The sequence below is a fragment of the Procambarus clarkii genome, chromosome 59 (assembly GCF_040958095.1).
Source record: "Procambarus clarkii isolate CNS0578487 chromosome 59, FALCON_Pclarkii_2.0, whole genome shotgun sequence".
NCBI classification, from domain to species: domain Eukaryota; kingdom Metazoa; phylum Arthropoda; class Malacostraca; order Decapoda; family Cambaridae; genus Procambarus; species Procambarus clarkii.
In genome coordinates, this window is record NC_091208.1 from 24,491,652 (window position 1) to 24,516,942 (window position 25,291).

The following is a 25,291-nucleotide window of genomic DNA, read 5'->3' on the forward strand; positions in this document are numbered from 1 at the left end:
CGTGAGGGAATATGGAGGAGAGAGGTGGCGTGAGGGAGACATGGAGGGGTGAGGGAGATATGGAGGAGAGAGGTGGCGTGAGGGAGATATATGGAGGAGAGAGGTGGCGTGAGGGAGACATGGAGGGGTGAGGGAGATATGGAGGAGAGAGGTGGCGTGAGGGAGATGTGGAGGAGAGAGGTGGCGTGAGGGAATATGGAGGGGTGAGGGGGGGGCCGGGATGGGGGACCAAGGGTGGGGATGAGTAAGGGTCACAGGGGCGTGAGTCACGACCAGTCGTCGGGGAGACCTGCTACACACTCACTGCTGCTTCACGGCTCAACAGGTCAGACGCGCTCTAGTATTACCTTTATGTATCACTGTGTGTAAGGTATTACAAGCCCGGCCTCGGGTGTATTGTTTACCAGCCAGTGGTGTTGTGCCGGGGCTCCACACCGGGGAGAGGCCCTCCGGGTCATACACTCCCTTTGTTCACTATATACTTTGTCATACCGACCATGTGTTTACTTGTATGGAGACGATACACACATTTGATGTTACTAGGGAAGGTTTCTTTGCTTGTTAGGTATGTTGTAAGGTAGATGAGTGGTGAGGCGTGGATGAGTGGTGAGGCGTAGATGAGTGGGGAGGCGTGGATGAGTGTTGAGGCGTGGATGAGTGTTGAGGCGTGGATGAGTGTTGAGGCGTGGATGAGTGTTGAGGCGTGGATGAGTGTTGAGGCGTGGATGAATGCTGAGGCGTGGATGAGTGTTGAGGCGTAGATGAGTGTTGAGGCGTAGATGAGTGTTGAGGCGTAGATGAGTGTTGAGGCGTGGATGAGTGGTGAGGCGTGGATGAGTGTTGAGGCGTGGATGAGTGTTGAGGCGTGGATGAGTGTTGAGGCGTGGATGAGTGCTGAGGCGTGGATGAGTGTTGAGGCGTGGATGAGTGTTGAGGCGTAGATGAGTGTTGAGGCGTAGATGAGTGTTGAGGCGTAGATGAGTGGTGAGGCGTAGATGAGTGGTGAGGCATAGATGAGTGGTGAGGCGTAGATGAGTGGTGAGGCGTAGATGAGTGGTGAGGCGTAGATGAGTGTTGAGGCGTAGATGAGTGGTGAGGCGTGGATGAGTGGTGAGGCGTGGATGAGTGTTGAGGCGTGGATGAGTGTTGAGGCGTGGATGAGTGTTGAGGCGTGGATGAGTGTTGAGGCGTGGATGAGTGTTGAAGCGTGGATGAGTGTTGAGGCGTGGATGAGTGGTGAGGCGTGGATGAGTGTTGAGGCGTCGATGAGTGTTGAGGCGTGGATGAGTGTTGAGGCGTGGATGAGTGGTGAGGCGTGGATGAGTGTTGAGGCGTAGATGAGTGTTGAGGCGTGGATGAGTGTTGAGGCGTGGATGAGTGGTGAGGCGTGGATGAGTGGTGAGGCGTAGATGAGTTGAGGCGTGGATGAGTGTTGAGGCGTAGATGAGTGGTGTGGTGAGGGGTAGCGCCTCTCAGGTCACAGTTGGCAATGCTCTACTAACCTAGGCAACAGGCACTAGGTTACTTTGACCATATTTGTTTAACTAGATTATTCGGGTTTGAAGCACAGGTAGGAATTTAAGTGTCTTTATGGACAACTAAGTTTGATTACTTAGTATTAACTAATTCTAAAGAGGCAGCCTAATTAAAGCCTTCTAAACCTACATTTTGACTGAGCTACAATAAACACAGAAATCACAATAGCGTGATATATCAAATGAACAAATCAACAAGGACCGTGATGAGGGTTCGAACCTACGTCCAGGATGATCCCAGACATGCCTTAGTCGACTGATCCACTGCATGGTTAACCAAAACCATGTCGTAGCTTGTTAATTTGTTCAACTGAGCTACATTTGTATGTTAACCCCCCACAAGACTTTTTTTATTTATATATACAAGAGTTTTTTTTTTACATTCTTGTAAAGCCACTACAACACATACCTTGAGGTTATCTTGAGATAATTTCGGGGCTTAGTGTCCCCGCGGCCTGGTCTTTGACCAGGCCTGCACCCCTAGGAAACAGCCCATGACAGCTGACTAACTCCCAGGTACCTATTTACTGCTAGGTAACAGGCGCATCAGGGTGAAAGAAACTGCCCATTGTTTCTTGCTGGTGCCTGGGATCGAACCCAGGACCACAGGATCACACGTCCAGTGTTCTGTTTGCTCAGCCACCGGCTCCCCAACCCTACCTTTTTGGCCATTTCCTTAATCTTAATTTTCCCAGGAAGATGATCCACCAAATCGTTTAAAGACCAAGTACCCATTCACTGCTGGGTGAACAGAGGCGTACAGTTGATAATTGATGCCTAGTCAATCCTCCCAGGCCAAATCGCTCATGCTGGGCGAGTGTGTGTTACCACTGCGCCACAGGGACTGCATTGGTAGTACAGGGACTTAGTATGGCTCTTAAGGATTATGGTCTTCATCTTATAAATAGGTTTCAACAATTTTGTTGAAACCTATTTATGTTTTAAGTTTATAAGATATCACTGATTACAGGATACTACATGCTTTTAAGAACATAAGAATTAGGAATTAGGCACCTACCTCTCTGACAGCTATCCTAAGTCTCTGTACTTAGAGACTTAGGATAGCAAATTCCTCAGTTATCATTGATATTATCCACACACTTAAAACTGACTCCAGTAACCCTTCTAAGATACCAACCCTAATCTACACAAATGCCTAAAAACTAAGTTTTTAGACCCCCCTGCCATAGTACTGCTCTACAACAAATCGCCTGATCTCTGACCCTTCACAGATACTCGTAAAATGGCTAAAATCATTCCAGTCCATAAGAATGAGATCACACTGAAATCAGCAAGTTTAGACAATATCAATCCTATCCACATTGGCCAAAATTGTTGAGAAACTCACATACAGACAGCTCTAATCCTTCCTAGGATAAACACAATATTATATACTCAAGTTCTAACTAATATGGCTTCAAGCCCCATAAAAGTGCTCCGAACCATAATAAAATCTGACCCAAGTAGCAATTGGGTCAACCCATGACCCAACTGGCTGATTTTATCTCTGATTTCAAACTCTATTTTCTTTGTCTCTTTAGGTTGTTTTGATGATTAGGGACCATATTAGGGCTTTTTCACTTATATAAAGTATACCCTAAATATATTCCCTAAATCATTATAATTATCCCTATATTTGTGTTTTTTTTTGGTTATTTTTTCTTCATTTCAACACATATTGACCTCCAACTTTCACATATTCGAGTACGAATGCCAAATAATGTTTATTAAAACATACAATTAAATTAATGAATTAAAACTACGTTTATTCATTGTTGATACTGTAACTTCAACTTCAATTATCTCTGAAACTAGAGTTTCAACTTCAAATTCCAGTTTTTGCCAATTCTCACTATTTTGACATATTGTGTGCTCAGCTGTCTGTTCTACAATCCCTTCAGAATGGATTTTTTTTATAAACTTTATACATTTGGAGTTATAATTTGTTTGGGTCTAAATTTGCCGCATATTTCAAATGCCCTATTGACGATTTTTTTTACAGTAAACTATACTGAAAACCTATATTCTAATTTGATGAAAATGAAGATCATATGCTAGTCTGAGAGAATAATAACATTAAATGAACAATTGGTGATAGTTCATATTTTTTATTCTAAATTGAAAATCTCTGAAGTTTTCAACATTCAATTTTAAAATTAATTTTGATTCTCTTGTTTTTCAAGTTACGTTACGTCATTTAGACAAAGTTGGAGCATTTGCCTAGTTGATTATGCAAAAAAAATTGGAAAGTGTTTGTACGAGCTCTAAAAACATATGTTAAATTATGTTATATCAAATCATATATGTATGTATTGCGTGGTTGAAGGGTTAAACTGCTCAGCAAAAGGGGCAGGGAAGCAAAAAATATTTGAATTATGTAAAAATGACTTAAAAATGTTAAACAAATCTCCAACTTATTGGCTTCAGCATCGTGAAACTTTATAAAAATATTTTCAGAAATTGATTTTAGACAAATTTTTTAAAAAGGAGAACATTTTGTTGATAAGGAGAACAGTTCCTATTCAGTGGGACTGATGAATAATGCAGTAATAAAGAGCTGCAAGCACAAGTCCAATACACAAAGAAGAAGAATAGTAGTAAGAAGTGTCTACAAAGTGGATATGCAGCTGGTGCCTTTATAGCATTGCTGAGTAATACATAAATAACACAAATAATAATGAGTGAGTATGTTATTATGCTTTATTTTGTTATATATCATATAAATACATTGCCCAGTGTTAATATCTGTTACGTTCATCAATGTCCAAAAAAAAATTTTGAGGGGATTTTTTTTTTATCTGATTTTGTTGTAACCGTCACATCCTGGAGAGTGCATACCAGTCCCTAACTATGTGAAGATTTTTTTTTTTTTTTTTTTTTTTTTTTTTTTTTTTTTTTTTTTTTGAGATATATACAAGAGTTGTTACATTCTTGTACAGCCACTAGTACGCGTAGCGTTTCGGGCAAGTCCTTAATCCTATGGTCCCTGGAATACGATCCCCTGCCGCGAAGAATCGTTTTTTCATCCAAGTACACATTTTACTGTTGCGTTAAACAGAGGCTACAGTTAAGGAATTGCGCCCATTAAATCCTCCCCGGCCAGGATACGAACCCATGACATAGCGCTCGCAGAACGCCAGGCGAGTGTCTTACCACTACACCACGGAGACTGCGAATAGAGATATGAAAGATACTGCGTGTGCTCAGTGTCTGCACGCAGACACTCAGACACTCAGAGACTGCGAAGACTGCGAAGATAGAATGAAATTGGTCAACAAATAAATCAGCCACAACTCGCAAAACTTGGGACTGAATTTTTTTTGGCTGATTTTTTCACAGATTTCAAACTCTATTTCCTTTGTCTCTAGGTTGTTTTGATGATTAGGGACCAGTTTAAGGTTTTTTCACTTATATAAGTATACCCTAAATATATCCTCTAAATCATTATAATTATTATAATTATCCCTATACAGTATTTTGTTTTTTTGGGGTGTTATTTTTTCTTGATGTCACTTCAGCACACATTGACTTGCAACTTTCACATATTTGAGTACGAATGCCAAACAATGTTTATTAAAACATGCAGTACAAGTAAATTCAAGAATTAAAATTACTTTATTCATTGTCAATAACTTCAACTTCAATTACAGGTATATCTATAACTAGAATTTCAACTTACTTCAGTATCCAAAAATCTAGTTTCTGACCGATTCTCACCATTTTTGCATATAGTGTGCACAGCTGTCCCTTGAGAATGGATTTTTCATAAACCATAAACGTTTGGAGTTATAAATTTTTGTAGTCTAAATTTGCGCATATTTCTAATGCCATATTGACGATTTTTTCTTAGAGTAAACTATATTGAAAGCCTATATTCTAAATATACTGTATAGGAAAATAAAGATCATATGCTATTCTGAGAGCATAATAACACAAAATAAACAATTGGTGATATTTTATATTTTTGCAGCTGATTTCAAAACCTAAAGTTTTCAATTTTCAATTTTATGATTATTTTTTATTTTCTTGTTCTTCAAGTTACGTTGGTATCATTTAGACAAAGTTGGAGCATTTGCCTAATAGATTATGCACAAAACATTTGAAAGTGTTTCAGCAAATTTTGAAAACTGAGCTCTTATGTCCAACTTCATATGACTGTTTTGCCTTAAGGGTTAAATCCTTAAGGGTTAAGGATTGGCTTCCTAGTCATTCCTTCCCGGCCAGGATGTGAACCCAGGCCAAAGCGCTCATGAAGTGTCAGGCGAGTGCATTAACCACTGCACCAGAGGGCTACTCATCTGTCATCCATTATCATCAAGTTTTGATAATGATAGACGATCTTGATACTCAGTCTATCTTTATCTTACCTATGGTATCTGTGCCTGGGGTTCTATTATCCAACATTATCTATAACCCCTAATTACTCAACACACAGAAGCAATTAGAAGAACAATAAACTCTAGCCACAGACAGCACTCGGCCCCCTTACTTAAATCTTTGAATATGTTAGATGTGAAGTCAGCTACACATCCTCTCAAGTGTACTCAATATATAAAACACTGAACTGCAATGCTAATCCCAACCTTAAATGCTTCCTAGAGGGTTGTAACAGAACCCATAGGTACTTCACTAGAAACAAATATTTATTTGACATTCCAAGAGTGCGACTTAACCTACTTAACCAAAGCAAAAATACTCTACAAATCAAGGGTCCCAAAATGTGGAATGATCTCCCTAATCACATCAAAGACTCCTTCTCTCAACCAGTTTAGAAGAGAAACTAAGACCTACCTGATAAGCTCTGTGTAACCTTACCTTACTTTCTAAATGTCAATCTATGTTTTTCTGTTACTGAACATTAATTATTAAACTTGTACTGCTGCTATTATCTGCCATGAAAAAATTTAATAATTTTTTTTCCTTCTGTTTATACTGTAAAGTTAAAATATTCAGTCTCAATTTTTGCTATTCCAATCATGTAATAATTGTCATTTTATTTCTATTTCTCTACATCAATTCATTATTGTTTTTTATCTCATTTAATTATAATTTAAGTTTTTTACTTTTTCAATATTATGCCTGAAACACACTGCATTTTCCTTCTTTTTTTTATGAGTCATGTTAGAAAAGGAGGAAAGACGTCAGATCTGGAGTCTTGCCTCGGGGAAAGCTACAGTATATGATCTCATTGATTTTAGTTGAGGATGCCTTTTTCAAATTTATAGTGCATGTTTGAATGAGAAAAAGTAGAGCAAGCTTCACAGCAGTTGATGCAGTACCTTGCTACTGTACTTTGACGTTCAATGCTCATATTTCTACCACCTATTGCAGAGGCATATAAAAAGAGATGTACAGGTACTGTATTCCAGAGCAGAGCATCTGGCACCAGTAAGAATTACCAAAGACAGGAGGTTCCAAAAATCTGATGATGATGACTGCAAGGGGGTCAAGTGAATGTATATAACCTGCAGGATAGGATAAACCTGGGCTTTATAGATGTATGTTATATATTCATGGCAGTCTTTAAGGTCCCTGTTCAAAAATGGGGCGGGTGAATGACAGTGCTAATGTTGGCATTTAATTGGACATTTTTAAGACCCAAATCTAGGTTATGCCAATCAGGTTGTTAAATTGGTGTAACCTGAACCCGGAATTCTCGATTGTTAGTCAAGAACGAACCCGATTGTACTACTGGGACCCTAGGTTGACAGTGTTGCCAATGTTTCTCTATGTTGTTGCTTGTTTTTAAGGCTCTACCTTGTTGATGGCTTTTTCCTCTTGATCTAGTACCCCCAGACTCCCTTTGCATCTATTGATTGGACCACAGTATGCTTCTGGTCTGTTTAGGTATTTATGACTCGCAAGGGCCTGGTGAGGTATGTATGCATGGAGCTAACCAGGTGGTTAACTTTAGGAAGTCACTGAAGGGACCAACAAGAAAAAGGCATTTAATTACATTATACACTGGATTTTTCCTCTTGACTTAGCTTGAACTAGTATATCCAGACAGATGAGTCCACAAGGGCCTTTTTTCATGCCTTATCGAAATTCAGTCCTGGAATGGTGCAGCAATCAAGTTTTAGAAATATTGTATGTAACAAGTTAAAGTAATGTTAACCAACAAATTAATTTACAGGATGAAGTCACTGGTGGTACTGGTGGTGGTGGTGGCAGTGGCAGCGGCAGCAGTAGTTGAGGATCCCACCCTCTCTGATAAGTTCATCAAACTACTACAGAAAGAGAAATCAACATGGAAGGTAATTCTTGTCACAGATAGTTTGTAACTCCTATGGTTAATATACATTTTATGTCAAACCATTTATGAATATAACTGAAGAAAATAATTTAAAAAAATTAAACTTATTAACACTTTCGCGCGCCCAGCTAAGGTTAAAAAAAGCGGTATGTGCGCGCAGCATTTTTGTTGCTTAAGCGTCAAAACAAAAATGTGTACTGTATACTCTTTTTACTCTCCTGACCTTAGTTCTCGAGCTACGTATTTCATTTTGGTACCAACGTGTTCGCAATAAAATTCTCTAGAAGAACATCAGTAAAAAAGGTCACGAAAGGTATAGGGATACCAGCACCAAATAAATAACTACGTAGATGACTCGCCGTGAGCGCCCAACAGCAACAAAATGTTTTTACTCTTGGGATTGTTATCACCTCCACACTTGTCCTACAGCGTTAATTTTGGTATCAATGGACTCGCAATGAAATTCCCAACACGGTGATATGAATATAAACGTAGAATAATGGTCGCGGTCCACCCACAAGAGTGTGGGAAGTGGCGGAACTGTTACCCGGTATCGGTGACGCGACGACACATGTGCGATACGGCGCTTTGAAAGTTTATACTTATTTCACTGTCCTGACATTATTATTCTATGTACGTCATTCATTTTTGTGCCAATGTGTTCGCAATAGAATGTTCTATGAGCCCGTAGGTAAAAAAGATCAACAAATCGTAAGATAGAATAGCGCCAAATATAAAACAACGCTGGAACATATCAGTGAGCGTCAAACACACACGAAATGTTTTTATTGTTGTTATGTTTGTCAAGTTTATACTTGTTGCACACAGTTATTTTTGGTTGTACATTGATCGGAATAAAATTCCCTAAACAGACATATGCATATAATACATGATATGGGGGAAGCATTACCAGTATAAACGGCTAAAGTCACCCACCTGCAACCCGTTTGGGACACTCATGCAGACACACGCTACACCCAAAAAAAAATCTATGAAGGTTCGAGTCTACTTACGGCAGTTTATGTGATACAGTGTTCATTCTGGTATCAAAATACTTGTTTCAGTTTGTAGTTCATGCAATTTTCAGAATCAACTCAATCGCTGGAGGTTCAACATTTGAGTCAGAGTCAGAGTCAGCTGACAAAACCGTCTCGTCAAATGGCAGTGTGCCAGACATCTCGGGTTCTGATTCGGTTGCTGCTTCAGCTTGAGGTGTTGAAGTGAACAAAGGCCGCCTCACACCAGATGGTCCAGGAGTTTGCATGGCGTCAGCCAACCCGTTCTCGCAAATTTAATAAGTCAATATTGACTTATTAAATATGTGCATAGGTGACATACTTAACATAATAGATACCCTTAAAAAGATTCATAGAAAACACCGACCTTACCTAACCTTGTTAGTATCTTAAGATAAGCATCTTATTGCTTCGTAATTACAATTATTACCTAACCTATAATAGGTATAGGTTAAGTAATAATTGTAATTACGAAGCAATAAGATGCTTATCTTAAGATACTAACAAGGTTAGGTAAGGTCGGTGTTTTCTATGAATCTTTTTAAGGGTAACTATTATGTTTAGTATATCACCTATGCACATAGTTAATAAGTCAATATTGACTTTACGAATTTGCGAGAACGGGTTGCGTCAGCATAGGCAGGACCTGTATCATCATTTATGTCTGGAGCGTGCCGCAAGTGTTGAGATACTGTTGCTGTTTGAGGCCAATCTTCCGGGTCCCAGCACAATAGGGCCCAAATTGCCACCTCGTGGAACTGTAGCAATATTAGCTTTTTTTGATCAGTTGTGTTGTATTTGTACAAAACAAAGGCATTATGCAATGCCATGTGCAGGAAATAGAATGTTATCTTTTTGGTCCACTTGTGAGTTTTCCTGGTAAAATGGTAATACCATTTGATTGAAGTGGTCCACACTTTTCATGAACTTATTGTACCATGCAGCCTAGTGGTGAGAAAGAGAGCCTCATGGCGCGCAGTTTGAAACAAACCCAGAGTAAATCGGATTAAAATTGAATTTTATACAAATATTTTTTTCAGGACATCATTTTATATCCACATTGCGGAAATGGGTAGGCGAAACAGGACTCCAGGTTATGTCCTGATCCGCATAAAGTGTTAAGATAGATAGATTATATTCGATGGTACCTCAGTTTTTTAATTTAATCCGTTCCCAGAGACTGTTCAAAAACTGAAATTTTGAAAACCGAAACGAATTTTTCCATAAGAAATACTTAATGTAAATTGAATTAATCTGTTCCACACCCCCAAAAATATTAACATAAAAAATACATTTTATACATACTACTACTTATATTTTGTACTACAGTATGTACAAGTATATCTTACCTTTATGGAGGACTCTTGTTGGAGTATGGAAGATACAGTAGTGAAGAAGGGGGGAAAAGGAGAGGTGTTAGTGTTTGGAAGGGGAGTCCAATTCTATTATAACAGCAGTGATGACATTTCTGGGGTAATATCTCTCTTACATTTTGCAGGCATACCACTAGGACCTGGTTGTGGCTCACTGCTTGCTTGTCTTACTAAGAATCTGTCTAAAGACACTTGTTTTTGCTACGTTTTAACACTTGTCTGTAGCGAGACATCACATTGTCTCATTCACTTTGAATGATTTCTTGTTTTTCTTCTATCGTCATCCTCACAACTATTTTCTTAGGTTGAACTTTACAAACCACTGACTTTCTTGGAACCCATGGCGTGATACATAATAAGAACTTTTCTCGGGGGAGCCCTGTCGGCTCCCCGGAGCTTATCCAAGCTGATATGCTAATGTCAGACTTTGGCATCAGTCATGTGTAATTACCTAAGTGTAGTTACAGGATGAGAGCTACGCTCGTGGTGTCCCGTCTTCCCAGCACTCTTTGTCATATAACTCTTTGAAACTACTGACGGTCTTGGCCTCCACCACCTTCTCACTTAACTTGTTCCAACCGTCTACCACTCTATTTGCGAAGGTGAATTTTCTTACATTTCTTCTGCATCTGTGTTTAGCTAGTTTAAATCTATGACCTCTTGTTCTTGAAGTTCCAGGTCTCAGGAAATCTTCCCTGTCGATTTTATCAATTCCTGTTACTATTTTGTACGTAGTGATCATATCACCTCTTTTTCTTCTGTCTTCTAGTTTTGGCATATTTAATGCTTCTAACCTCTCCTCGTAGCTCTTGTCCTTCAGTTCTGGGAGCCACTTAGTGGCATGTCGTTGCACCTTTTCCAGTTTGTTGATGTGCTTCTTAACACTTTCGCGCTTTATATTAGAGATAACTCGTCACTGGTTTTTCTTACGATTCCGCATAACTGCCTACTTTTCTCGTCAATCAAAAAAATATTTCTATAAATTCCATTTTTTAACCGAAATGGATGGGGATACTTTTGTTTTGTAGAGAATTTATTTGCGAATTTTTTGGTACCAGAATGAATATTATATCACATAAACTTCTATGAGTAAAAAAAAAATACACAAAGTATGTTTGGGGGTGTGGCGAGCGTGTGGCAGTGGGTTCCCTTTAGCCATTGATATATCCAACACGTGGGAAATATTTGTATGTGTTATGTATATGTCTGTGTAGGGAATTTTACTGCGATCACTGTCATACAAATTATAAAATGTTTCAACAAGTATAAACATGACAAACATCAAACGAACGAAAACAATGCGTTCGTTTCTGCCGCGAACGCATACTGAGCGACGTGGTTCTATATTTGGCGCTTCTCTTACACATGCTTTGTACCAATGTTATACAGTTCATCTTATAGAAAATTTTATTGCGAACACATTGGTATAAAAAAGAAATACGTACATAGAAAAGTAGGGTTAGGAAACGTATAAACTTTCCAAGCATGATTTCCCCCCTGTGTTTTCGCCAGTGCGCTCGCGGCTAACTACTCTCCACTTCACACACTCTTGCGGGTGGGCAATTACCTATATTAAACATTCATATGCATATGTCCGTGTAGAGAATTTTATTGCGATTCCAATGATACCAAAATTAGCGATGTAGGACAACTGTAGGCTTCGCAACCATTAAGAAAGTGGAAACATTTTGTTGCTGTTTGGCGCTCTCGGCGAGTGATCTGCATAGGTTTTTATTTGGTGTTGATACTCCTTATGCTTGGGCGGCATTTTATAGGTATGCTCTTATAGACAATTTCATTGCGAACACAGTGATACCAAATTTAAATACGTGCGCCTTCAATTATTGTCAGGACAGTCAAAAGAGTGTACACTTTTTCGGTCTTACCGCGTAGGCGCGCGAAGTGCCGAAAGCATCTGGGGTATTGTTTTTTTTTGAGCGCCGAGAGCGCGAAAGTGTTAAGATATGGGCACCACACAACAGCTGCATATTCTAGCTTTGGCCTAACAAAAGTCATGAACAATTTCTTTAGTATATCGCCATCCATGTATTTAAATGCAATTCTGAAGTTAGAAAGCATAGCATAAGCTCCTTGCACAATATTCTTTATGTGGTCCTCAGGTGATAGTTTTCTATCTAGAACCACCCCTAGATCTCTTTCTTTATCAGAATTCTTTAAAGATTTCTCACATAATATATAGGTTGTGTGGGGTCTATGTTCTCCTATTCCACATTCCATAACATGACATTTGTTAACATTAAATTCCATTTGCCAAGTGGTGCTCCATCTACTTATTTTGTCCAGGTCTTCTTGAAGGGCATGACAATCATCTAAATTTCTTATCCTTCCTATTATCTTAGCATCATCAGCAAACATGTTCATATAATTCTGTATACCAACTGGTAGATCATTTATGTACACAATAAACATCACTGGTGCAAGAACTGAACCCTGTGGTACTCCACTTGTGACATTTCTCCATTCTGATACATTGCTTCTGATTACTGCCCTCATTTTTCTATCAGTCAGAAAATTTTTCATCCATGATAGAAGCTTACCTGTCACCCCTCCAATATTTTCCAGTTTCCAGAAGAACCTCTTATGTGGAACTCTGTCAAAAGCCTTTTCTGGGGGGAGCCCCGTCGGCTCCCCGGAGCTTTACCGGCTGATATGCTAATGTCAGACTTTGGCATCAGTCATGTGTATGGAGTTCTAGGGCCTACCGGGGACCACGAGCCAGAACCTGGCCCCCTCAGAGAGGCAAGGGGAGCAATGGCCTATAGAAACCCCCGTGTGGTTGGAAGCATTCTATGTCTGCCATCGACCGGGTCAAGCATCCAGAAAGGTAAGCATTCCAAAACAAACTCCTATTCTGGTGAAAATTGCTACCTAAGCCGAACTAGTGGATAGAACTCTTCAACAGAAAACAAGGAAACTAGTATGACGTCATACGTCACCGCGCCGCTGTCTGCGCAGCTCCCCCCTCCCCGGGAGGGGGAAGGGGGAGCCCCAGACCTCCCACGCCGGCTATCCACCCATCAGTTCTTCGGCTGATGCTATAGGCAATGGTTATGTGCTCAGGCTCCAGTGGTTGTTTCAGCACTGTACCTAGAGTGTGGTGTCTGTTTTCTAGGTGGTGCGTGAGCCGGGAGTGATTCTTCAGTACTCGGGCTGCATGCGCCTAGGGTTCCCTTCCCTAGGTGCCCTGTAAGTACTGCCCTTGGGGCTTGGGGCCACCTTCCACAAGTTCCTTGGGTCCTGCCCCTGCTTGGCCGTTTACTGCTTGGTTTTCGGCCGCTCTTTGTGTGCTCGGGTGTTCTGTCTCCCTTGTTCGCCTTAGAGTAAGGGGCAGTGTTTGCACTGGTGGGGCGCGGGGTACTGTGCAGCTTGTCTTTACCAATCATAGCGGCCGGCTCTGTTCCGCTTGGGTACGCTGTCCTCTTGCGGGGTTTTCTTTTTCTTTTTGTTTATCTACCTGGTGGGGGGGGTCTGCCTTCGTTCTTGCCCCTTGTGTTCTGAGTATTTTCTGGTGGTACCCCCTGCTAGGTCCCGGTGAGTGTACACGTCCCGGGGGTTCAGCTCTTAGAAAGTTGTTTGGTAGCTTTGGGTGCCGGTTAGCAGTACCCTGCCTGGGATTACCTGAGAGCGAGTCCTCTTAAAGTAAACGCTCGGGACCCTGGGAAACCCCTGGGGGCGCGTGGGTCCGATGGATGTGACCCCAGAGTCCCCCCCTCGCTTCCAGCGAGTTTGAGGGTTGCTCTCACCTTTTGTCTCTGGGTGACTCTGTTTTGCCTCCGTCTGCTGCCTGTGGAGTCGGTGACACCTTCGACCCGGAGTCCTGCGAGTTTGGTTGCTCGTTGTGGCTCGGTTCCCCAGTTGTGCTAACAAAGCGGGTGCGGGCAGCAGGGGCGTTGCACTTGAGCCTTGGTGGTGGCAACGTTCTCGTGGTTTCCTCCCCGGGAGCCCCGGGGCTGCCCCGTTGTAGTTCGTTTTGGGACTTGGGGGTGTTGGTTGCTTCGGTTCCATCCACGCCCCCTTGTCTTTTCCCTGGTTCACCCTTCCTGCCTGCATCCGGTTCCTTACCGTCTGTAGGTTCGGGGCGGGGTTTTTGGTGGTGTTGAGACTCGGGCAGTCTCGGGGAATTCCCCTTCCGGGGTAGTGACGGGGGCATTTGGGCCTGTTCCTCCAGCCGTGTTGTATGAGTCTGCCAGTGGGCTCCCTTCCTTAGTGTTTTCACGGCTGCTCCGGTTTTCTGGTACGGCCGGGGCTTTGGGGGAACGGCTCGGCCCCGGGGCCTGTCGTGTAGGTTCCCGGGGCTGGGGAGGGGCTGACTTGGGGGGGCCTTGGCCCCGTTAGACCCCGTGGGGGTTTTTATCCCCCTCTAGGCGGGGCTTGTGGTTACGCGGAGTGGGGTCTTTCCTCCCCACTCGCCGTACGTGCTGTTGGACGTCGGCCCCTCCCCGGGCTCGGTTCCTTGGCCTTTGAGTCGGTTGGTTCCGTCCTGTGGGTGGATGTTTCCTCCCCCCCTTTTTGGGACAGTGTTTTTGTCATGTTTCCCCGTTCGATGGGGTTCTGCGTGACTTCTGATCTCGGGTGCGCCTGCGCCTTCGTGTGCCTTCGGGACTAGTGTTGGCTTCTGTGTTCTCGAGGGTACGGGAAGGTTTTTTTGCTACTTCCCGCATTATTGGAACGTCTGTCGGCTCCTCGTCCTTGTCGCCCTGTTGGACTACTTGTCGCCCTGTTGGGCTACTTGTCGCCCTGTTGGGCTGCTTGTCTCCCTGTTGGGCTACTTGTCGCCCGGTTGGGCTACTTGTCGCCCGGTTGGGCTACTTGTCGCCCGGTTGGGCTACTTGTCGCCCGGTTGGGCTACTTGTCGCCCGGTTGGGTTCCTTTTTGGGCTCTTTGCTTCTTTGGCCGGTTTTATTGTTCCTGCTTCCTCTTTTGGCTCCTTTTCTCGTGCAGTAGTCCTGGCTGGCGCCTTCCTGCAGGGAGGGTGTGCGGTTCGGCCAGCGTGTTATGCGCATGCGCCGTGGAGTTTGTTTTGGTCTGGGCGGTGTTTCAGTGCTGGGGTTTTGCGCTCTTTTTTGCTACAGTGCTTCGCCTCTCGTTCTTCTCCCTGGCTGCGGTATGTGCCCCTTCGCGCCGGGGGTGTCCTGGTTCCCAGTTGTGGGGAGGACACCGCGGTTTTCCCTGTGTCATGGGTGTGTACCGCCTCCTTCGCCTCTCCCTGTTCTCCTGCGGGTCCGGCAGGGTCCAGCTTTGGCGTTTTCACCTGGCGGTGCTCCCAAGTTTTTCTGGGCACGGTTGAGTCGTGTCAAGTTCGTGCCACCATTCGCCAGGTGAGTTTCTGCGGTCTGGCGTCTTTTGGCCAGGCGCTGGATGCGGCGGTGTTTATATACCTGTCTTTATTTCGGTATATTTTTGTACGACTGAGACCGTTCGCACACCAGTGACTGTCCCTTTATCACCCCTTCCTGTCCCCCTCATGTGCATGTCCAACCCATGCTGGAGTCATTCAGGGGACCCTCCTTTTTTAATGTTGTGAGGTGTGGGGGTTGTACGGTTGGTTCTGTACTCACCTGGTGAGGCTCCTGGCTGTGCTTGCAGGATTTGAGCTCTGGCTCTTGGGTCCCGCCTATCTGGTAGAACTTGCGGGATAGTACCAGTGGAGTGCAGTGGTGCTATTGGCACTTTTGGGGAACACTGTATTACCATCAGTGGTCTGTGCTTGTTACACGACCTACTTGCGAGCATAAGCCTTCTTGCTGGTTCGTCCGTGGACTTCTAGGGCGCACTGGCCTGTTTTCGTATGGCAGTTCCGGCCCGTCCTGGTTGTGGGGGTATGTGGGCCGGTGGACTGCTCCTAGCAGCTGCCTGGTGGGCCATCCTCTGGCCGGTCTGGCCTGACCTTGGGCCTGGCTTCAGGTGTAAAAGAGCTCCCAGTACCTCATCCAGCAGGTATCGAGCGGGGTTTCTCCGCCGTCGGTCGCCTGGTGTAGGTTTCTGGGCCTGCAGGGTTTTGTCGTGTCTCCGTTGGCCCTGTTTGGGGTCTGCCTGCTCCGTTCTCTGCCTTTGCAGAGGGGAGTTGCTATTTACATGTTGCATGTTGCAGTGGTGCCTGTTGCTGCTGCTGCACGTGTGCATTGGTACCGTGTTTCACGGTGGCGTGTCTTTGTTCCTGTGTCCGGTTGTGGAGTGGCACTTTGCTGCCGTTTTGTGCCTGGGGATTGCGAGGGGTTTTTGTCCCTGCCTGATTGTCCACCCCTGGTTGTTCTCCTGGGGTTTTTTGTGCTTCTGCTCTTTCCTCCTGCCTCCTCTGCAGCAGGAATGTTCTGCGTGTGTTCTTGGGCGTTGGTCAGCCTGTGTCCTGTGATGTGCTTCTTTGTCTCGGTCTATTGCAGTTGTTCGTGCCCCTTGGTTCGGGTCCTGTTCTGGCGGCGACCCTTCCGCCTTCTTTGGTTTTCCTAGCTTGCCCTGCCGGTTGTTTTTTTTTTTTTTTTTTTTTGGGGGGGTTCTTGCGATGTCTCGCGTCGGACCCGTCGTTTCTGAACTCCTGGCGGGCTTGCATGCTTTGGGGAGTTTTTCTGTTCGGCAGACGTTCCATCTCCTTGTGCCGCCTGGGTTTCGGTGGTCGCGCCCGAGATCTTCTCGCGGCTCCGCCTTTTTCCTGGGCTCGGGGGGGCCTTGTCGGGGCTGCTTATGTTCTGCCTCGTGGTCTCGCCTCCGGTTGGTGGTCGGGTGGCTTCGGGGTAGGTGTCCCACCTGCGTGCTTCTCTTGGCGGCAGTATGGGTATTTTGGCGGTCCTTCCCTTTCCTGTCCCTTCTTAGGTGGTTACTCTTGTTAGCTTGGTTTACTCTCGGCTTGGTTTTCTAGTGGGGGTTGGGGGCCGTCGTCTTGCCACATACTGTCGCCTCTTTTCGTGCGGCGCAGGCGGAGCCGCTTCAGCTTGCTTTCGGTCTTGGTGTTGCTTCTGCACCGTTAGTCAGCTGTCTTGTGCGTCGTTTCACCTCCGGCCTGTTCGTGCGCCGCTTGCACCATCCTGGTCTCTGGTCAGCATGCTCTGTCTTCTCCTCGGTTGGTAGTGCCCCTTCGGTTCCGGTGTGTTTTTTCGTCAGCTCTTTCCTTTGGGCCTTTGCCTCTGGGGGTCGGTTCGCTGAGTTTTCTTGCTCCTTCGGTTTTAGCGTTTTGGTTGTTTGATGGCAGCAGTCTCCATCTTTTCTGGCGCGGGGTGGGGCTGCTGCATTCTGGAGGGGTCCAGGGTTTGTTGGTGCTTCGTTGGTCGGGCTGGGGGTGTGTTGTTTTTGTGTTCAGTGGCGGCCCTCCGCTGTTGTTTGCGTGCCACGGCGTTTGGGTCCGGAGCGCGTTTTGCGTTGATCCGGTTCTGTTCTTCCCGGTTCGCGGGTGATGGTGTCCCGGGTGGTCAGCCGTGTTCTTGCGGCTAAGCTGCCTGTGTTCTTCACTCATGCCTGTGGCGTTCGTGGCTTCGCTGCTCTCGCTGCCGTCTGGGCGACGTGGCCTTGCAGTCTTTCGGGCATGGATTTTTGGTGTTCGTGCAGGGGCCTTGCTGCTCATGGTTCTCGTGTTGTTCCCGGGATTTTCGGGGCTGTGGCGCCTTGGGTTGGCGTTTGCTGCTGGTTGTCTCGCCTCCTTGGGGGGTGCGTGGTGTCCGCCTCCCGGTTTTGTCCCTTTGACCTTCCTCTGTGGGTAGTTAGCTCCGGGGAGCCGACGGGGCTCCCCCCAGAAAACCAGCGTTGAATGTAATGAAACGCCATTTTCTGGGTGAGACCCGGAGGCTCCCCGGCAACCCTCCCTCCCTCCGGTCGGCGTTTTTCGCGTGTTTTGACATCCAGCCTCAGAACTGATGGGTGGATAGCCGGCGTGGGAGGTCTGGGGCTCCCCCTTCCCCCTCCCGGGGAGGGGGGAGCTACGCAGACAGCGGCGCGGTGACGTATGATGTCATACTAGTTTCCTTGTTTTCTGTTGAAGAGTTTTATCCACTAGTTCGGCTTAGGTAGCAATTTTCACCAGGAATAGGGGTTTGTTTTGGAATGCTTACCTTTCTGGATGCTTGACCCGGTCGATGGCAGACATAGAATGCTTCCAACCACACGGGGGTTTCTATAGGCCATTGCTCCCCTTGCCTCTCTGAGGGGGCCAGGTTCTGGCTCATGGTCCCCGGTAGGCCCTAGAACTCCATACATATGACTGATGCCAAAGTCTGACATTCGCATATCAGCCGGTAAAGCTCCGGGGAGCCTCCGGGTCTCACCCAGAAAATGGCGTTTCATTACATTCAACGCTGGTTTTTTAGGTCCAGATAGATGCAGTCAACCCAACCATCTCTTTCCTGTAATATCTCTGTGGCTCGATCATAGAAACTGAGTAAATTCGATACACAGGATCTTCCAGATCGAAAACCATACTGTCTGTCTGATATTATATCATTTCTCTCTAGGTGTTCTACCCATTTAGTTTTGATTAGTTTTTCCAATACTTTCACTATTACACTTGTCAATGATACAGGTCTATAATTGAGGGGGTCTTCCCTGCTGCTACTTTTGTAGATTGGAACTATGTTAGCCTGTTTCCACACGTCTGCTACGATTCCTGTACACAGGGATGCCTGAAAGATTAGGTGAAGTGGAATGCTGAGCTCAGATGCACATTCTCTCAGAACCCATGGTGAAACACCATCTGGGCCAGCTGCTTTGTTCTTACCGAGCTCCTTGAGCATTTTTTCCACTTCGTCTCTAGACACCTCTATGTGCTCTATGTTGTTCTCTGGAATTCTTATTGTATCTGGTTCCCTAAAGATTTCATTTTGTACAAACACACTTTGGAACTTTTAGTTTAGTGTTTCACACATTTCCTTTTCATCTTCCGTGAATCTATTTCCCATTTTCAACCTCTGAATATTATCCTTTACCTGCAATTTGTTGTTTATGAATTTATAGAATAGACCTGGTTCTGTTTTACATTTGTCTGCAATTCCTTTTTCAAAATTTCTTTCTGCCTCTCTCCTCACTGCCGTGTAGTTGTTTCTAGCATCTTTGTATCGCTGGTATGTTTGGGGGTTCGGCCTCTTCCTGTATTGATGCCATTTTTGTCTCTTTTGGTCTCTAGCCCTCTCGCAATTTCTATTGAACCAATCCTGTTTCCTAGTTCTGCATCTCTGTTTTGGTATAAATTTTGTTGTGCCTTTATCATATATTTCACAAAACTTGACATACATCTCATTCACTTCCTTGCCTAGCATCAAGTCTGTCCAATTATACTCACTAAAAAAATTTCTAAGGTCACCATAATGTCCTCTCCTGAAGTCTGGTTTTTCAACTGCTTCAACCTCCTTATTTTCTTCCAGCTTATAATGCATTGCATACTTTATTCCCAAAAAAGACATGGTCACTTTTACCCAAGGGAGGAAGGTACTGAATGTCAAATATCTCTTCCTCCTTCCTGGTAAATATCAAATCTAGCATGGAGGGAACGTCCCCTTCCCTCATCCTCGTAGCTTGTTTAACATGTTGATACAAGAATGTTTCCAGGATGAGGTCTACAAATTTACAGGTCCAAAAATCTTCTGATTTAGCTTCATATGCTTCCCAGTCTATGGATTTCAAGTTGAAGTCACCGACTATCAACAGTCGTGATCTATCGTTATCCGCTCTCGCTATAATCTCTCTCATTATTGTTATAAGACCTTCCCGTTTACAATCTAGCTCCTCCTTTGACCATGTGCTGCTTGGCGGTGGACTATATGCATTTATTATCATTAGTTTATCATCCTCATGGGAGATCTCTAGTGCTATTATGTCAACTTCTTGTGGATTGGCAGTCATTATTTCGTTCACCTTTAGGTGTTCTTTTACCAGCACAGCAACGCCACCGCCTTTCCTAATTTTTCTGTCTCGTCTCCAAATTGAGTAGCCCCTTGGGAATATGACCTCATTTAAAATTACATCTTCAAGTTTTGTCTCCGTGAGTGCAACAATGTCTGGTGTCTGCAGCTGTATTACATCACTTAACTCCAGTATCTTCGATCTCACTCCATCTATGTTGGTGTATGCAATCTTCAGGAACTTCTTCCCCCTCTCCTTATTCTTCACTCCCCCTCTCCCTATTGATTTTGTTGGTTTGCCTTTATGTACCACTTTGCTGGTTTGCCTACCCCTATCACTTTGTAGAAAAAAGAATTTATTTCTTCATTCCTGCTCTCATTTAAATGTTTTGCCTCGGCGAGGTTCAGTTTCAGCTTCTCTCTATCTTCTTTTGAAAGATCTCGTCTTAACGACCACACTTTCCCATCCTCATCACTTTGTATTTTTCTAGCATTCCTTAGTACTTCTTCCATCTGTTTGGCACCGTTTAGGGTGATCCTCAAAGGTCGATCTTTCCCTTTTACGTACCTGCCTATTCTCCTGTAGTCGCACACATTCTCTATGGTTGTAAGACCTTCCACGAGGCCAACAATTTTATCTACTACTTTAGCTTCTTCTACAGCTCTTTCTGACCTAGATGTTATCGCCTTTTCTTTGCAGCCAAAAATGATCAGGGACTTACTCCGATCAACTGTGTTTTGCACCAACTTCGGGTTAGATGCCAATTCTTTTCTCACTTCCAGCCTAATGTTCGTTTTATCTTGGTTGCTGCATTGTTTGACTTCCTTTACTGATTCTTCTATATTTTCCTTCTCCTTGGCCACTTGTGCATAGGTGAGTTGCATATCTTTCTTGCACTGTTCTATTCCCTGTGTAACTTCCTCCATCTGTGCTGACAAAAGCTGTTTCTCCTGTTGAATTTCCTTGTCTAACCTATTGTAGTCATTTATGTTTAAATTTACTTTAACTTCTTCCAAAGCTATTTTTAAGAGTTTATTTTCTTCTTCCATGGCTTTGCAATTTGTTTCCAATTGATTCTTATCCTTGCGCAAGTCTTTCACTAAACCCTCAAGACATAAAACTTTGCTATTCAAATGGTCATTACTTTCTTTCAATTTACTAATTATTTCTACATGAGAGTTCACTATAGTATCTAAATTTACCAACTTGTTATGTAGACTGCTAATATCAATGGTTTCTTCATTGAATCCCTCAAAATCAAGCTCTGTTTTGTTTTTCCCCTTGCCAGTGGCCATCTTGAATGTTCTTCTCTGCACTGTAAACACTAGGGCAACTTTTTCTCATCCGATTTTTCACTTCCCTTAGCACTTTCCTGTTATCTCACCTATTTTTCAAGAGCACTATACCTTTATGTTCTCTGGGACACCACTCACTACCATCAACCTGTACTACAATACTTAGGATTGTTGAAATATGCTGGAGCTCCTCTGCTGCTAGTGTTGACCCTAGGGGTGTCACCTTTTTCACACCGTTTCACATTTTTTTCACGTTTCACATCGTTTTTTTCACATCATTGTGCCCCGTGTCGGAGGCGCCTGACTCATCATAGTCTTGTAACACGGGACGTTGTATTGGTTCTCTTTTCGTCCTTTACCCCGCCCGTAATTAACTAACTTAAATCCAAGGACCCCAGAGCTAACTCAGCTGAGTCCCACGCCACGTGGTCTTAGCCGCTCGATCGGCTAAGATTCTACAGACACGTGACATTGTACCAGGCTTGCTAGCCAACTCAAGGGATCTCTTTACGCCACCACCACCAGACCAGTAACCAAAGCTGTCAATTAATTGGGGTCTGGACCAATTAATCAATCATTTAACCCTTGGGGCTTAATCCCCAAATTACTTGGAAAAGGGGGATGAATTTACGTTAAGTGTGGGAATTACTCAAACAACACAAAGGAATATATTTTGGAGTTAAGGTAGCAAACTTGCTTGTAGTATTAATACTGATTCATTCCAATAACCCAGACTCATGGAGCACCGATGGTCAGGACAATAAGTATATAATATCATTGATGGAGATACTCAAAAATACGAAACGAGAAAATCTTAACAGAGTTTATTAATCAAAAACTAAGCCATGTAAAATAATAAGAATCACTCCCTAATATGAAACTAAAAGATAAAAAGAGGCAACAACATGAGCCGTAACTGTACAAATCTTAAAGCAGCTTTTATCTTAATCTAAGGAGACCAGCTGATGGTGTTCTGACCTCGGGAGGCAAGATAGAGAATCTCTTCAACTGCTGTTCCAAACCACACTGACTCTAGCCTCCCCTACTCAAGACTGAGGCTAGCAAATATTACTCTGCTAGGTTTATCAATTTACTAAGCAGGGTTTAAATTGAACAACTAATCTCTATTGTACTGAACAACCCAGATGGTTGAACTCTTATTAAACTGATGGTAATTGTACAGGCATCTTAGGGAAAGGCTATTTCCAATTACAATATTGGCCAGTGAGCTGAATTTGTACATACGAATTACTAAATATGGGAGATTGTGATCACGCCAACCGTGTGACCCCCTTTCCTCAGCTACGTCATAAGCGGCCACCGACCTAGTACTTCCTACTCATGACGTCACTTCATAATGACGGTGTATGAACCCTGATCTCAACCTCTACCTTCATGTTGGCCTAGCCTACGTACTTAATCGAATTAGTTGTTACTGTATTTTGTTGAAGTATTCATTATATGTTGCATTAATACAGAGAACCAGCTATCTTCTAATCTTAAATGCTAATCCCTTTAATCCCTGGAGGGATGACCTTTCTCTGCAGAGTCAGGTCGAGTACCCTCTTACTCCAAACTTTCTAGACTACACGGTCCCCATGTCTATGAGCATCTATACTGAATAATTTCTTACAATAAACCTAGTTTGTTAGTTTGTTCAGCACCCTGTGTCAACACTGGGTCATACTTGACGTGGTCTTATATAACGTGTGGAGAGAGCTTTATAGATCTTCGGTCAATTGCAGTACTGTACTTGTGTCTGTATGTATGTGGAGAGGTTTGAATGAGAAGGCCAGTTTAATGTGTGTACTCAAATATTATCTCTGTGTTTTGTGCTTAAGTTTCTTTGATTGACTTTACATCAACTACCGGCTAGACGTTGTCCCATAGCACCTGTACAGGTGAGGGAAGCGTAGCCGAGGAAATGCAGAAGTAAGGGACGACTGTGATGTGATACACATAACTTACACTGTGTCAGAATTTTACCCCTGTGTTGAAGTGTGGTTTGGTTCAATATTATACCGTTCCATTTATAGATTTCCACGTGAATGCTTTGTTTTATTGCAGGAGAAACCAGCAATTCCAGAGAGGTAAGGGTTAAATTGTTGTAATACCCCAGTTTATTGTTTACTGTGTAACTGATTGATATCCTCATGATTATTACTTATGATTGTGTTGTGCTGTGTTATTGATTAGTACTGGGAAGTATATCCTAGTGTTACCGTGTACTGATTGTCTGCGCGATTAAGATTTGTGATCTTTAACCACTGTGATGTGCCGAATTTATTGTGACATTCCCCCTGTGCGCATGAAATCAAGTGTTCCCAAAAAATTCTTTTTTATTTGTAAAATGATAAATTCCCCTCCCTGAACATGTCTGTAAAAATAAATACCAAATTCCACTTACTTTGGCTGTGGGGACGTAGACAAGGTGCGCTGTGATGTCATCAGGGCCTGGTCGCCCATGCGTGAAGCTCCCATACACGGTCGCGTGTGCCATTCAAGCACCGCGAGTTGCCACAAATATATTTTCAGTTATTTGTTCTATGTATTTTTAATGCGGTTCTATTTGTTTTTTTTTTACCGTATATGATGCATATTTGTGTCCTTTACAATATGTATACAATAGAACGTTCATAATGTTCCATGGAACTGTGATACATGTCAGTTAATTCAGAAGTGAGTAATAATCAACGATGTAGTCCATGGTACACAGCGCGACTTCAGCTCTCGTTGCACCAGGTACAGATAGATTTTCGCTTCCTGTTTCTTCGTTCTGTGTGCTTGCAAATAACGCACTCACATACACCCTTGGCATTAGTATTTGTAGGTGGTATGTAGCCAAGCTTGTAAAGCTTGTAGTAGTCTTGTAGTAGTAATAGTAGTAGTAGTAGTAGTAGTGTAGGTAGTCTTGAAAAGATTATAGGAAAAGATCATCAATTTGTATGGTAGCCTTGAAAAGATAGCTTTGTAAGGTCCCTACACCGGAAGAGATTCAGTCATTCTCGAAGAGTGTCAGTCAATCTGGAAGAGATTCAGGCATTCTGGAAGAGATTCTGCCATTCTCAAAGTGTGTCAATCAATCTGGAAGAGTTTCAAGCATTCTGGAAGAGATTCAGCTATTCTTGAAAATATCTATGGAAAACACTACCATGGAAGCTGCTAACACTGTTTTTTGTATCAGCTGCATTATCACTGAACCCAGAAAATGATTCATCTATATAGTATCATCTATATATTGACCAGACCACACACTAGAAAGCGAAAGGATGACTGACGTTTCGGTCTGTCCTGGACCATTCCTAAGTCGATTGTGAAGTCAATCTGGAAAAAATTCAGGCATTCTGGAAGAGATTCAGCTATTCTTGAAAATGTCTATGGAAAACACCACCATGAAAGTCCGCTATTATTCGCCTGCTGAATGGCTAAATCTCTTCCAGAATGCCTGAATCTCTTCCAGATTGACTGGAAGAGATATGCGATATTCGCCTGTATATCATCTATATAAATTAGGAGATGGCTCTGAGTGTCACCCTTGCGCCATCCAGGGCAAGGGTGGCGCTCAGAGCCACAACTGGATACGCTCACTGTATCGTCCTAATAGGTGCTGTATCACTTGCACCTGACCTTTGTGTTAGGTCCTTATTGTGCCTAGCTTTATCAATATCATGACCCTTATGTTCTTCAAGCAGTAAGGTCTGAATTTCACTGATAGAGAGCGATCTTTCAACACCGCGTCGGACAGGTATTTGAGAGCCAGAGGTGCGTGCGCCACCCATGGTTGCTCACCCAGCCAGCAGCCCTAGGACATTCTGGGAATTTTTTTGAAGATGGCGGCCTCTCACTGGAGGTCCCAAGAGTTCATTTTGTACCCAACCTAACGCGAGCGCGTTTCGATTGTTTACAAAAAAAAAAAAAATAAAAAATACTTTTGTCGATTGGCGCAGTAATCAGCGAACGGCATTTGTTTGGCGCG

General features: G+C 43.6%; 1 protein-coding gene across 2 annotated transcripts in view; it reads left to right on the forward strand.

Annotated features, from left to right (window-relative positions):
- Positions 1-201: 201 nt before the first annotated feature.
- The window catches only part of CtsB (Cathepsin B), a 31,182-nt gene continuing 6,092 nt past the window's right edge, over positions 202-25,291 (forward strand). Inside the window, exons 1-2 of one of the 2 annotated variants that reach the window (XM_069307046.1) lie at positions 202-325; positions 7,672-7,792. In XM_069307046.1, the coding sequence (XP_069163147.1) occupies positions 7,673-7,792 (120 nt within the window). In that variant the 5' untranslated portion in view covers positions 202-325; position 7,672. Of the gene's footprint in view, positions 326-482; positions 566-7,671; positions 7,793-25,291 lie in introns of those variants that run through there. The other variant, XM_045758676.2, reaches the window with a different exon arrangement.